Source organism: Mus caroli, chromosome 13 (genome assembly GCF_900094665.2).
Source record: "Mus caroli chromosome 13, CAROLI_EIJ_v1.1, whole genome shotgun sequence".
Classification (NCBI taxonomy): Eukaryota; Metazoa; Chordata; class Mammalia; order Rodentia; family Muridae; genus Mus; species Mus caroli.
In genome coordinates, this window is record NC_034582.1 from 58,862,423 (window position 1) to 58,876,393 (window position 13,971).

The following is a 13,971-nucleotide window of genomic DNA, read 5'->3' on the forward strand; positions in this document are numbered from 1 at the left end:
CTAAACTGCACAGTACAGTTCCACAGGTTAACAGCATCTGGATAATAAGGTCTAAGAAGGCAAAGAACCTTGGAGCCTGTTTTGGAAGGAAGGAGTGCCAAGGTCATGCCTTGGAGTACCCACCCAGCAGCACCAAGACCCAAATGCTGCTGCCATGCACCTGATTTGTAACCTAAATGCTGAACTCTAATAGAGCAGAGCAAGGATGCTGAACAGCCAAGCCACAGACAGGGATCTGCCCATGGTAAACTCACCTGGAGGGAGAACGCTCGCAGGGCAGGGATAGGGATCAATGCGGCCATGAAGAAGGCGGTGACATTGCTGATGGAGGTGAGGGCCACGCTGGCTCCGGTGCGCTTGAGGCACTCCCCAGTCCTGTCCTGGGGATGACAAGCCACAGTGCTGAGGACTGTAGTCTGTCCTAGCTGCCCCTTAAAGCATATGGCAGTGGTTTCTAATACTTGGATATACCACGCCTGAGGCAGGGAAAGGTCCCAACCACCTTGACCCCAACACTGGGTCCTGTGGGTTCCTCCCTCATGGTCACCATTGCCCCAATCAGAAAGCTCAAGACAATGATTATTTAAACGCAAATGCATAGCCAAAGAAAATGACAGAAGCAAAGGTGGGCTTTGGGAAGGGATGGCCTAGGAACACGAAGCATTCTGCCAAGGCACCCACATGTCCATGGGCACCCTAAGTGGGGCTCTCGGCATCTCTCACGGTGACATTGGACTTGGGATGGACCAGATGGTGGGAAAACTACAGGACAAATGCTAAGGAAATGAGTGGGCTTTGATGTCTCCCAAACATTATGCTTTCCCCTGCTTTTACCTCAAATGGAATCCTCTTATTCTGTCCTGTTTCACTGAATGCATGGGCCAGGAGGAAGACATCGTCCACACCAACACCAAGAGCAAGAAACGGCAAAACCTACAGAAACAGGCAACGACAGCAGTGACCAGGTAAGATCTCACAGGGAAACGTTGAGGCCAGAGCCCTACAGATGCCAAGGGGGAGCTTATGCCAATCTGGTGGATATCCTACTTATCTGATGGTCTGCATCCACAAAAGCGTCTATTTCTGAGGTCCAGGTACAAGCACTTGTTTTAGAATTAAAAGTGAAAAGCTAGCTAACTCATACCTAAAGCTCTAGTTCCTAGTGACCCCCTGGACCAGCAGTGAGAAATGCTGAGAATTTAAGATTGTGCCTTCTCGCAGACTGGGCCTAGTCATCTTTGTTTTAAAGGATTCTAATGCCTACTAGAGTATGAGAGTCAGAGTTTGAGTAAATGATACAAACTGTTCTAATTAAATATCTCTATCTACCAAGAACATCCCTGGAATTAAAAAAAAAAAAAAAGCATTGTTAATATACGTGTATATGCCGCCACATGACAAATCAAAGGTCAAAGGTCAATTTTGTAGAGTCCTTTCTTTCTATCTTTATGTGGGCTCTAAAGACTGAACTCAGATCACCAGGTTTGTAGGGCAAGTGCCTTTACCCACTGACCCATTTCACCAGCTCTCCAGGCTTTTAGCCCATAGATCAGATGGGTCTACTGAAAGCCAGCCCTCCCCTTTCCCTTACAGAAAAGGTTTTACAAACTCTTTAGGTAAGATAGACATGAAGGGGCCAGCAGGCCAGGAAAGGTGTGTTGGCCAGAGGACAGCAACGAATGGCCCCTGAAGTACCTGAGTTGTCGCAGCATTAAAAGAAATGCCAATCAAGGAGCAGAGGCCCAATCCTGCAGCCACTGACAGCGCAACCAACAGGACGCCAGCCAGCCCCACGGCACCCTGGGACTTGGAGCAGTCCCAGCGCAGCATGGTTAAACAGGCATAGGCAAGCTGCAAGCAGAATGATTGGGGGAAGGGGACAAAAGGGAATCGGAGAGAGGGAAGGGGAGGACACAAAACAAGAGCCAAACATTAGAATGTGTAACAATTCGAACGTTTTACCCACCCATGGCCCCACATCCAAAGGCAGAACCTATCGACTCCAAAGACAAAACTTTACACTATGAACACCACACAACAGGGTGGGGACCACTTCTAAAATCCTTCAAGGCTGAGCCGTCTTGGGCATACTTTTATGTTGGGGGCAGTTAAAAAACAGGTACCTCAAAGTAAAATTACAAACCAACCCATGGGAGCCCAGAATTACCATCAGTAGGTAGCCACTGGCCACTCGGATGACACTGACATCGGAGAAGGATTTTAGGATGTCGTCCAGGGTCGTGGTGGTGAAGGAAAGCACTTTTTGAGTGGAGTTTGGGGCGACACTTTGATGAACCACCTGTGGTCACAAGACAAAGCTAAATTCCCGGGAGCCAAAGCAACAAGAGCACAGACTTGGGGAACACCACCATGTGCCTCGAACAGTTTGCTGATACATCAACACGAGGTCCCACGTAACTCAAGTGGACAGAGGTTGAGGGAAGAGAAACCTGCTTTTGACAGTGAGGGCTGCTGTGCTCAAGGGAGGGCAGGCGGTCTGTGGTCACCCAGAGTGTTTTACTTTGTAACTCTAAGGTACTCCTTGCTCCACAGCCAGATGATTGTTCCCTTAATCCAAAACAACTCATTCTTATAAATTCCACCTCCCCCCCCCACTTCATTTGCTGGCCACTTTCAAAAGGTCACAGGCAGCTCCATAGAGGTCACTGCTTGGGGAAACAAAGGCTAGCCTTCTGTCACATGACCTGACCAAGGGGCCTGCAGCTGTGAATAGATTCTGTTTTGCTAATGTTTTCCAGACACCTTTTCTTGTTCACCCAGTGTGGGTTTCCCCCTCCCCCTTTTGCACTGTTATGCTTGGGCTCTGAGGTCTACAATAGTTACTAGGCATGTTTCAGGGAACCCCAACTAAGAAGGAGTGTCTCTTCAGACACCACTCCCAAAACTTCCAATTGCTGGATAAAGAAAATCAAGCTTGCATTTCATGCAGTGCTTAGAATTAAAATCTGTATTGAAAAGATGGAGGCTGAGTTCAGTGGTGTAATCCCAGCAATCAGGAGGCTGAGGCAGGAGGACAGCAATTATGAGACTGCTTGGGCTGCACAATTAAGACTAAACAACAAACAAAAATCCCACTAAACCTAACGGGAAACAATGTTTCAATAGGACAGGAAGACTGGACTTAGTTACAAGTTGTCCTGATTTCTAGGCAGGGGCTCACCTCCACGTAAGTCCTCTGCCAGGCTTCCAGGATGGCGGCTGCCCTGTCTTCATTCCAGTTGATGTGAGAGACATAGTCGTAGCCCCTGAAGTGTTCATACATTTGCTTGGGAGTCATTAACTGGAACATGGTTTGCAGGGCGTGAGCGCTGTGTCAAGGTGAATGGACAGAAGGAAGGTCAGCACTGCAGCCAAGCAGTGTGTGCAATGTGAAGTCCCAAGCAAGTATCCCCAGTTCCCCCTCAGACTTCTTGCCTCCTCTGTGTGCACATGTTTTCATTCAAACAAGACCAGGATGGCTATTGTATTTAATAGATTGATGTACCATATTAAAGGTGTAACCTTACAAACCTTTTACAGATAGACCCCAAAATTAAATTAATAAGCAATTTCCTTTCTCAGTTCCTATTCCATGAAACAGGAAGGAGAGGGGAGTAGATAGCTTGACCAGATACACTGGGTTCAGCCACACACTCTCTCTGTGCAGAAATCCCAGAGACAGTGTCCCGAGGGAGAAACCTCAGACGAAACACCTGACACTTGACTGACTGGAATCCTGGCTGCACAGAGGCCAACTCTTGCCTTGCCTGCTGTTCCTGGTCTTTGACTCTTAACAGGTGAGTGACACAGATCAGCTCCTACCCCTCAACTCGTCGTACACTAATACTAGATTTTCTTATCCCATTAGTCTATGTAAGGGCAGACCTTCCAAAACCTCGACATCAATAGCTACCGCTCTGATGAAAACTACAAACCCATTCTAGAAAAACCTTGCCCACGAGATCTCTTTGCAAGCTGGTCTGGTATGCTACTGCTCCCCAAGGTTCAATGAACTGGACAGCTAGCTAAGATTTACATGAGTCCAAAGGCCTGTGTACAAGAAACGGGGCACAGGCTAGAGTGGGGGGTACTCTGCTGGATTACCTGACAAGTTTTCCAGTGGCATTCTTGACGGTACCACCCACAATCAACTCCTCCTGCCAATGCATATACTTCCTGGATAAACCTTGACATCCACCATTCAAAACAAGGGCCACATCAAGAGGCTGTAATGAAAAGACAGTCGCATAATTATGGGAATTAGTAGGCAGGTCACATGCCTTGTTAAGATCCAGTGCGTTAAGGGCTTGTTTGTTTCAGAGAAAACATTAATAGCAAGACTAATGAGGGCTATGCTAAATCTTACAGCAAAACTCAGCTCTGTGAACAACCTTAGTTCCATACACCAAATTAAAAAGGAACAAAAGTCACCACCAAACGAAATCTTCAGGATGAAAATCATAGAGAGAACTGCAAGTGAAAACAGAAAAGGCTTCCCCCCTCTTCCCCCCCCCCCGACCCCCCAGCTCTCTGGAAACTCACTTTGGTTGAATTTTTGTTAGGGGCTGTGGCAGGGCAATCTGGGTCGGCTGGGTTGAGGCAAGGCCGGTCCATGTACCCATGGCCAACTTCGGCTTTATTCAGCATTTCCTCCCAGCTGTCCACTTGGTAGTTTATTTTCTTTAACTCTTCTAGGAATTCCAAGGGGTCAAAGTTTGTCCACCGTAAAGGAGGCTTACCTCTGCGAAAGAAATTAGAGGTGAGGCCATGAAAAATGTGGCTCAGACAGGCAGGAGGGCACATGGCTGCATTTGCGCAACACAGGCTTATTAAAGCAAAACTCTGGGGTCTGAGTATAAAGGAAAGGAGAAAATATAAAAGTTCTTTCCCAGTAAAGCCACTGGCAAACTTAAGTCAGGAAAAGAATCCATGGCTGAGGATGGCAAGCAGGGCTTGCAAATTAATGGAACCAACAGACAATCTTAATCCCCTAATATAGTATTTGATACCTTTAAAAAAAAATTAGCTGGTGGTGGGAGGGATGGGTTCTTCTGAGCAGAACAGCAAGATCCAAAGTGAAAAACCAAAAGAATGGATCACAGTATTATTGTTAGCACCTGCCTGCTTAAAAACCGCTTTTTAAATGTGACCAATCCAAGTATTTTATCTGTTACCTTTAACAATCATTCTTACGAGGTCCCTCTCACAGGTTGGCAGTGGGGTGGGCAAGCCCCCCGGGGACTCTACCATTACCACTATCACAGCCACTCCCAACCCCCCACTCACTTTGGAAACTGTGCTGTTGACAGACCAGAAAGGCTTTTGGCTGCCTGTTATGTGGTTCAAACCGTACTGTAGCTGCTTAACCAGGCTGAAGTCATTATTCAGAGTCTCCCAACCAGAAAACACAAAACCCCTTATTTCCCATCTAAAACTGTACACTGAAGGTCAGGGGATGGCCACTGCAAATTGCTTTTGCATATATGTGCGGGTCAGGACGGAAACAATAACCCAAGCACTAACTCTCGCATAATTAGCTGAAGAAAGTCTACACCGAGTAACCATCGTTCTTTAAATGGTGTGGTGTATGCAATTCCTAACTGCTGAGCTACGAAGCATCCCTTATCATGGTCTTTATAGACAGCGCATTTCCCCGCTTAAACATCATTACCATGATCCAAAGTAGAGTCCATATTTTTCTCTGCAGGAATATCTTGAACCTTAGCTGAAGTATTTCCTTGTGACAAGAACCCAGTAATAAATTATCTTCTTCAATGTCTGAGTGCTGGTCTGCATAACTACGAGCATTTTATAAAGAGTTTTTAAAAAATTGTACAGACTGTGCAATGATTTGCATTTTATTTGCATATAAATAGGTTGGTAAAAGTGAATGAAATCTAATGATGCCTACAGAACTGTTTCTGAAAAGAGGAAAAAAAAAACATTCTGCTGAAATCCCCTCCCCCCCCCACCATTCACTCAAAAAAATGCGCATGGAATTTCAATGTTTTTATTTCAGTTGTCCAAAACTGAAACAGAATAAACAATGATAAGCCACACCGGAAACTGTCACTGAGCCTGGCGGCTGGACGCTGAGGGTGCACTTACAGGAGGTATGCTGTCCCGGACTGTAGCTTTGCCCCTTCCCAGAAGCAGTCCAAAGGTGTAATGATTAAGCAAGGGTAAAGGTATTCTATTATCTGTCAAAGCAAAAAACAATAGGGGTGCTTTAGGCTCACACTCGCTGCTCGCTTGGGTGGTTTCCAGAAATTCTGAACACTTTCCCCTCTCTGCAAACAAGAAAATCATGTACCTGATCCATGTAACCTGTCTCCGTGATAAGTTCCCCTGATTTGTAGCACAAATGTTCCAACTTCCATTGCCTATTGGGATGGAAAGTGAAGAGAAATTAAAAAAAACTAAAACAAAAATGCTTCTTACTGCAAGGAAATGAGCTTAAAACAGGAACAACGGGACTTAGCAAAAGGCTGTAATTTCGATCACGCTGAAGCATCTGTCAAAACCAGCAGAGCTTTTGCCAAGGAGAAAGCCGGCAAGCCCCGCTTTAATGAATAGATAACACTGGATCGTAATTAAGATGTGGGGTGTTTATGTAAATGAATGCTACCGAAGTACTTGAAGTCTTGTTTCCTTAAGTGTTCTACCAATAATCTTGTTTACACCATTAATCTGCTTTTCCACACACATTAAACAACCTGCAGCAATCCAGTGGAATTATCACAAATTCAAAATAGGCGGAGCTTGAGCTAGTACGGCGTGTGCTGGGATAGACTCAGGTGGGAGAGTAGTACTGGCTTGTCTTTTTCTCTTTTTTACCAGCTTATGTTATTTTTGGTCATATTCGAAACAAACTTTCCTGCTCTTACTGTTATAAACAACCTCCACCAGGTAGACAGGAATCCCTGTCTAGTAGACAGGACATTAAATGCATGGACCACAAATTAATTTGGTTTTAGTATCTCTCTCAGAGAGTGTTCTGCAAACCCATGGCTTTCTCAACGTGTTTAGGGAAAGACACTTTACTCAAAAATAAAAGGATATTTGGAAAGAAATCGAAGGAATGAAAATAAAAACTACCCCCTACCTCCACCAGTTATATTTTATTGGTCTCCTCAGGGAGACCTGTCTTCTCCCAAGGGCATTTTTGATACTTTGCATCTTCTTCCCTATACTTTCTTCTAGGACTTTTCCATCTTTCTATTAGTGCCCTTTCAAACCTCTACCTTCCTGCTAATCAGAAGTTTTCTTTGCCTAATGCTGGTGAAAACAACCCTTATGTAGAGCCCTGGCTCCAGTCTTACCTGGTACCTGGTGTATGAAGGGTGGGCCCTGTTCATGCCTGGCTTTGTCTGTTTCTACCTGTGCTGACTGTATTTCTCTCCCTGGTATCATTCATTCATTCATCCACCTATCTCTCCCCCTCCAACACTTATCAACCCACCGATCAGGTAAGTGCTCTATGTGTCTCGCATGTGCACACACACACACATACACACACCCCAATATAAGTGGGTCTTCAGTGCCACCTGAGCAGCTGAATCTCTGCATTTGTTTGAGAAAGATACCCACTGATTGTTCATCGGGCATGGATCCAGAAAACAGCATTTGAAACCCGGCTTGATCTTTGACCTTGGACAAACACTCCATTTATTCTCGTTTTCATATTTTTTCACCTAAAATACGCCAGTGCTCACTGCACAAGGGTTCTCGCCTATGTATAACTCTGAGTCCACCTTAGTTTACTTCACAGAGCCTTAAATCTTGTCCTGAAGCATAGAGCGGACAAGTGCTTCAGAATAGGCAGGTCTTAGCATATGAGTGTGGAATAACCCTGGGAGACCAGGTTCTCCACAGGGCCTCTGACAGCAAACTTTCCCATCTAGACCAGACAGTTACTCTACACTGAACACTATTTCCCAATCCCTTTTTCTACAAATATCTGACCTTGCCCTACTCAACAATGGGCCAGGTATATGTTTGGCTCCTATTTTAAAGTACTAGACAGTATGGATGTATTAAGAAAAAAAAAGAGATGTTAATTTTGTTTTAAAACTCTCTTATTATGAATCTACCTCACTCAGACATCCCAGAGAGACTCAATGCTCACCCCTCCATTTGCTTTGCGACCAATTGAATTCTTCTCTTCATCGTCCCTGTCATCCCCCTCTTGGCCCTACCCATTGTTGACTGAGGCTACACAAAACGTAACTGCTCCAAAGAAAGGTTCAGTAAGAGATAATTTACCAAGTTAACATTATATTCAATTTAGGGGGAAAAAACTTAAGCAAATGAGATATAGCCCAGGTAAGAAGTCCCGCAATAGAATCATATTCACTTGTGGACCACACCAAGATACTCATTCAAAATACATTATAGCGGCAGGAGAGAAGGCTCAGAGGTTAAGAGGACTTGTCATTCTTGCAGGTGACCTGGGTTTGGTTCTCAACCCACATGGCCACTCACCCTCTCTTAACTCCAGTTCCAGACTGCCCACGTGTGGCACACAGACACACATGCAGGCAAATATTCATACACATTAAAAAAAAAAAAAGTTTGAGCACATCTCCAATCTGAAAGCTCAACATCTGAAAAGAGCGAGAATCTGAAACTTTTTGACACCAACGTGGTACCACAAGTAGGACATTCTATACCATGAAACTCCATTTTACACACAAAAATAAATATTAAAATACTGAGACATATGTCAATCCTGTCTTCAGTCTTTAATCTTGCCCCCAATATATTATTACCTACATGGAAATACTCTTAAAATAAAATTTTAAATGTTTGAGACACTTCCGGGTCCCAAGAGCCTTGGATAAGGAATATTCAATGTGTACTATCTATTTCACTATTGAACTCTATAAAACAAATCAAGATGGGGAAATGTTCAGTGGTAGCACTGGGGATTATTATCTGTGAAACCTTGGTTTCTAAAGGTTAACAGAAAACTGCTGGAACTAATCCAGTAATCCAAAGGCAACATTATTTATGGAAACAAGGGGCCTACCTGCTGTACCTGTGCAGGTGACACAGGGCCTTACCTGTTATACATGTAGACGTGCACACGACTGGCCTGGAGTGCTGAGTCCAGGTGTTGCAGGAGAGCCTCTGTGGTCAGAACATTAGCGCCTTCTTCTTTTGGAGTCTGTATCATGAGTTGAGGATTAAACATAGCCTCTTCTCCTATCTTCTGGCGGGTATAATTTAATTCTCGACTCACTCGTCCACCAACTGACAAACACAGATAGGTATCGATCAGAACAGAACTCACCTCAAACTCGTGTTGTCTCACTTGGAACAAACTAGCAACGAAACTTGAGTTAGTAGCAGCGATGGCTTTGCAAATGGTTAAGTGTAAACTGCCACACACCCAAATCTACCAGATACAGTCTGACTGACAGCATGTGTCTAAGGGGGAAAGGACTGTGGAAACTCCATACACCTTTTCCCTGCAGACCAGACCAAAATACCATGTTAGTCTCTTCCTTGCATAAACAACGTGGGCTGCAGCACACCTTTCATGATGGCTTCAACTTACGGTTTTAAGTAGTCTAGCAAAGGTAACACGGAAAAGTCACTCCTCTGGGGGAAAAAAACCACAGGAAGATGGTCATTGTGTTCAGAACACAACCCGTGGGCAGATAAAAACTGTGATTCAAGTCAGAAGGGCCAGGGGAACTCCAAGGCTGTTGCAGTCAGCCCCTGGAACCTGGTTCCATCAGAATCACTTGGTCAGCATCCAGAAAGCACAGGTGTCAGGTTCTGAGTCACTTGGAATGCAACCTGTGTCTGCAAGCTCCTAGGTGACGTTGGACCTGCTACTGAGGCCAAGGAGGTACGCTACCTACCGAGACCAACCTGAATCTACTACAAGTTGGCTAAAGCTAGGCATGCTGGTATCCAGGTCCAGTTGACAGTGTTTTAAAACTGTTTTTACTCTGGCTCTCCTTTCTGCGTACTTATGTACACTGAATTCTGGGAGCACACCGTGCTCAGAATGCCACCCCTGCCTGTTCTGAGAGGCTTCCTGGGAAGACGGAGGACAGAGGATCTGCCGTCCATGGTCTGAATAGTTCCCAAAGTCACTGATAAGCTCGGAGTTTCTGAGAAGCAGGCCTCGGGCTGTAGCTGGGAAAGAACTCAGTGATTGTCACTTTCCCACGAGGAGGAATCCTTTTTCTTCAAGTTTAGTATTCAAGGACATAAACATTTGGTTTGGGAAAGTAAGTAAGTACTGAGAACAGTGGGGTGTTTGGTTCTCTTGGCATATTTTATAAACAAGGGGGCAGGCTAAAAAGCAAACAATGCCCTCATTAGGAAAACTAGTGCAGAATCTCGAGCTGGCAGGACCCTATGTGTAGATCTCACAGAGCCGCCAAGGCCACCACGGAGCTCTGAGGTGAGGCTGGGGGGGGGGGGCAGCAAAGGGTTCATGAAAAGTATTCCAAGTGTGCAGACAGCTTGACGAATGCTAAGGGGAATGGCTAAGGGCTTCACCAATGTCAAGTTATGGAAAAGCAGGACTGGGGGGTGTGTGGCTCAGTACCAGCCTGGCAATCACCAAGTCCCAAGTTCCAGCCTCCGCACCGGGGAAACTCTGGGAAACAATCTGGAACAGAGGGTGCACCCCTCTCTACTACCCAGACAGCCAGAGTCAGAATACAGACTTCCAGCCAAACTAGCCAACTGAACTTGACATCTGTGGGTGTAGAGGCACCCGGAAGCTAAGCAGTCAATGTCTATTCAGGTCCCTGCTGAAGAAGTACAAGGCCACACAGGAGGGACCACCACCCCACACTGCTCAACTTCTCATTCTTCCTGGTGATGTTACTGCACCTCAAGCCCGTGCAGTCCCTCGCTTTCTGTGACTTAGATCCTGTCCAGCACACTGTGCATATGTTTGCTTTTAAAATTAAAACCCGGGTGACCTCAGACCAAGTGGTATACAACAACAACAACAACAACAATTTAAAATAAAAATCAAGCAATGGAGTCCCTCCTTCCCTAACATACAACTGCTCTTACAGCAAGGATCTAGCCATGCAAATCAAGACAGTTTGACCAAGTTCTACCCCTGACCCCAGAGACTAGAGCAGAAAAGTCTATCACTATTTACAGCACCCAATATGAATGCTCAGAAAAACCAAGAAACCCAGAACATGGCATCCGTCACACGGCTGAGGTCATCAGTGTACTCTCTCTCCAACTAAATTCCCATCATAGGGGATTCAGAAAGGATTCTCAAACTAGGGAACATGTAACTCTTGGGCTCTATTACCACCCTATGGTGTATGTTAAAACCAATGCGTTTTAAAAGCAACTTGACATCCATGTTTTCTTGAAGGGTTCATGTTTTTGTTCTCTTTGCTCTAGTGGCAAATATTTGTGAGTCTCCCTTTGAAAGATTTATTATTCCCAATCACGGGTATTGGTGTGCCTGTGGGCTATACATATATATGAGTATGGGCACTCAGAGAGGACTGACCTGGAGCTGGAGTTACAGGTGGTTGTGAGCTAGTCTATGTGTGAGTGCTGGGCACTGGGTTTACTCTGCTCTTTTAACTTGATGGGCCCTCTTTCAGTTACCAATTTTATTGATGTGACAATCAGTACCAGCCATGCAAGACCACAACCACTACTGATAAAGTGGAACAACTCTTGCAAGAATGTATGCTGAGCTCTACCTGGGATCCTTGATGATACTTCTAACATTTCACTTTGCATTAATTGAGCCAGTTGTTGTTGTTGTTGGTTGGTTGGTTGGTTGGTTTTTTTTTGCCAAAATGACTGGCTAACTTCAGAACAGTTAGCTGCTGTTCATTTCATGTTAACCACAGTTGTTTAAACAACTCAAGTCACCAAGGCAACATCTATCTCTGGGTGCATATGGTGTATGGCATGTGGTGAGTGCTATGAGCAGAAATTCCTGGTGGACAGGACTAGGCATTCTTCCCTTTCTACTGTTCCACTCTAAGAGGGCTATAGGGCCAGTGACATGAACAGGCAATGATAAGAAAACCAAGTGTCCTGAGGGAACATAAGGTGGTGAAGGGCAAAGAAAAATCGGTATTTAGTGACTTTGTAGAGCTGGGGCTATTGTTCTGATGCAGGAGGCAGCAACTTGCAGAGCTCAGTCAAACTGAGTGAAATCAGGGAGACTCTCTGATTGTTCCTCCGTCAGTTATGGAGCAGGTGTATCACACAGGCACTAAGCATCGAAGCAGCAGACCTATTTCCAGCACTGCCCTTGGAGGAGGGAGATTTGGGGAGGCCTTGATGAGGATATAAGAGGCAGTGCTGGTCTGATCCAACTACCCTGCCAGCCTTCTCACGCAGGGAGTGTGTACACCTCAGAGGTGGCAGGAAGTATCAAATTCCATATTCCAGGGTGTACTAAACCCATGGCTTAAGCTTTGGGAATGTAGATAAATAGCTTCCATCTCACTTAAAAGGCAGTAATGTTACCGTCAGTGTTTTGTTGTCAGGAAAGAAGCTGCACCCTTTAATGGAGCCCCATGGGGCCATGGCTCTCTTTTCCTTCTGGCCCCCCAGAGGGTCCTAAGTTTTCTTTCTTTTAAGTTCTCCATCTCATTCCCCACAAATTTAAAGCTGACACCAGTACTTTGAAAGAGTACAAGCATTGCTTCTGCAATGAATTTCTCAGTCAGGCTCCTCTATCCTTGGCTCCTCAAACCAGCCACCATGGTTTTCCAAAGGGAAGCCTGGGGTGGAGCATTCGATCAAGCCATACCCTCTGGAGGGGTGCTCTTCCAGTCTACTCTGGACATGAGATGCCTCCCCATGACGTCCCCTGCTGGACGGCCACTGCCTCTCACACAGCCTAAGAAAAAGATGTCACGGGGCTGGTGAGATGGCTCAGTGGGTAAGAGCACCCGACTGCTCTTCCGAAGGTCCGGAGTTCAAATCCCAGCAACCACATGGTGGTTCACAACCATCCGTAACGTGATCTGACTCCCTCTTCTGGAGTGTCTGAAGACAGCTACAGTGTACTTACATATAATCAATAAATAAATCTTTAAAAAAAAAAAGAAAGAAAAAGATGTCACAATGAAAGCTTTCGGTGAAAGCTTCCCGTGAGCTACAGAAAGATGGTCTGAAGGTCTAAAACAAGGTGGTGTATTTTCCTCATGAATTCCATGTCTTTAAGGGAGACCCATCTCCTATCCACTTATCTTCATGACTAAAAGGCAGAGGCAAACCAGGAGCATGGCACACACTCAGAGTGCTATTGCACAAATCAATGAATGAACAGCCTCAGTACAGAGCCCTGGGAACAGGCAGTCATCTGTACAAGATATTAATTCCCCACAAAGCCCCAAAAAGTCAGTCAGTCAAAACAAATGACCCTTTCAGCCTGAAAGTACCCACTCAGAGTCCAATTAGGAAAGAGGGGGTCTGTGCACACGAGGGCACATTCACATTCGATTAATCCTGTGAATTATCTAGCAGTCTCAAACAGAGATTTTTTTTTTTTCTCCTTCCCCTCTTTAGTTGCTTCAGGTCCTTCTTTCAGTGATGTGACTAGTTACCGAGAGGGCCAAAAGATGCATACGCTAAAATGAAGAACTGCAGAGCTTTTGGCACTGATTCATGTCTAAATTGGGAGAAGAAAACAAAAGAATCAGTAGTAGCTTCGGTAGGAAAGCGGCTGAAAAGTCTGGGTGAGGGCTAGTCCCTCTCTCCATCCACTCTCTTATGGGGGAGGCGATGCCACCGAAAAGGCTGGAACCCTTTATTTCCTTCTCATCTTGAGCTTATGAAAAATGCTAGAACCAGACAGATGAAAGTGTACTGGCCCCCACTCCGGAAAGGATGACCACACAAAACCACACTGGAAGCAAAAGATATCCACTCACTCACTCACCCACAGCTTGGAGAGCTGAAGGCAGGTCGTGAATGTGCAGGCACCCACCGGAGCACTGGGCA

The 13,971-nt window shown here is 45.4% G+C and overlaps 1 protein-coding gene across 3 annotated transcripts in view; it reads right to left on the reverse strand.

Moving 5' to 3' along the window:
* The window catches only part of Ptch1 (patched 1), a 64,961-nt gene that overhangs the window by 30,143 nt on the left and 20,847 nt on the right, over positions 1-13,971 (reverse strand). For all 3 annotated transcript variants that reach the window (XM_029468245.1, XM_029468244.1, XM_029468246.1), the window contains exons 3-12: positions 9,066-9,255; positions 6,314-6,383; positions 6,109-6,200; positions 4,543-4,741; positions 4,105-4,226; positions 3,182-3,329; positions 2,168-2,299; positions 1,696-1,851; positions 835-933; positions 255-380 (exon numbers count right to left, since the gene is read on the reverse strand). In XM_029468245.1, coding sequence (XP_029324105.1) covers positions 255-380; positions 835-933; positions 1,696-1,851; positions 2,168-2,299; positions 3,182-3,329; positions 4,105-4,226; positions 4,543-4,741; positions 6,109-6,200; positions 6,314-6,383; positions 9,066-9,255 — 1,334 coding nt within the window. The remainder of the gene's footprint in view (positions 1-254; positions 381-834; positions 934-1,695; positions 1,852-2,167; positions 2,300-3,181; positions 3,330-4,104; positions 4,227-4,542; positions 4,742-6,108; positions 6,201-6,313; positions 6,384-9,065; positions 9,256-13,971) is intronic.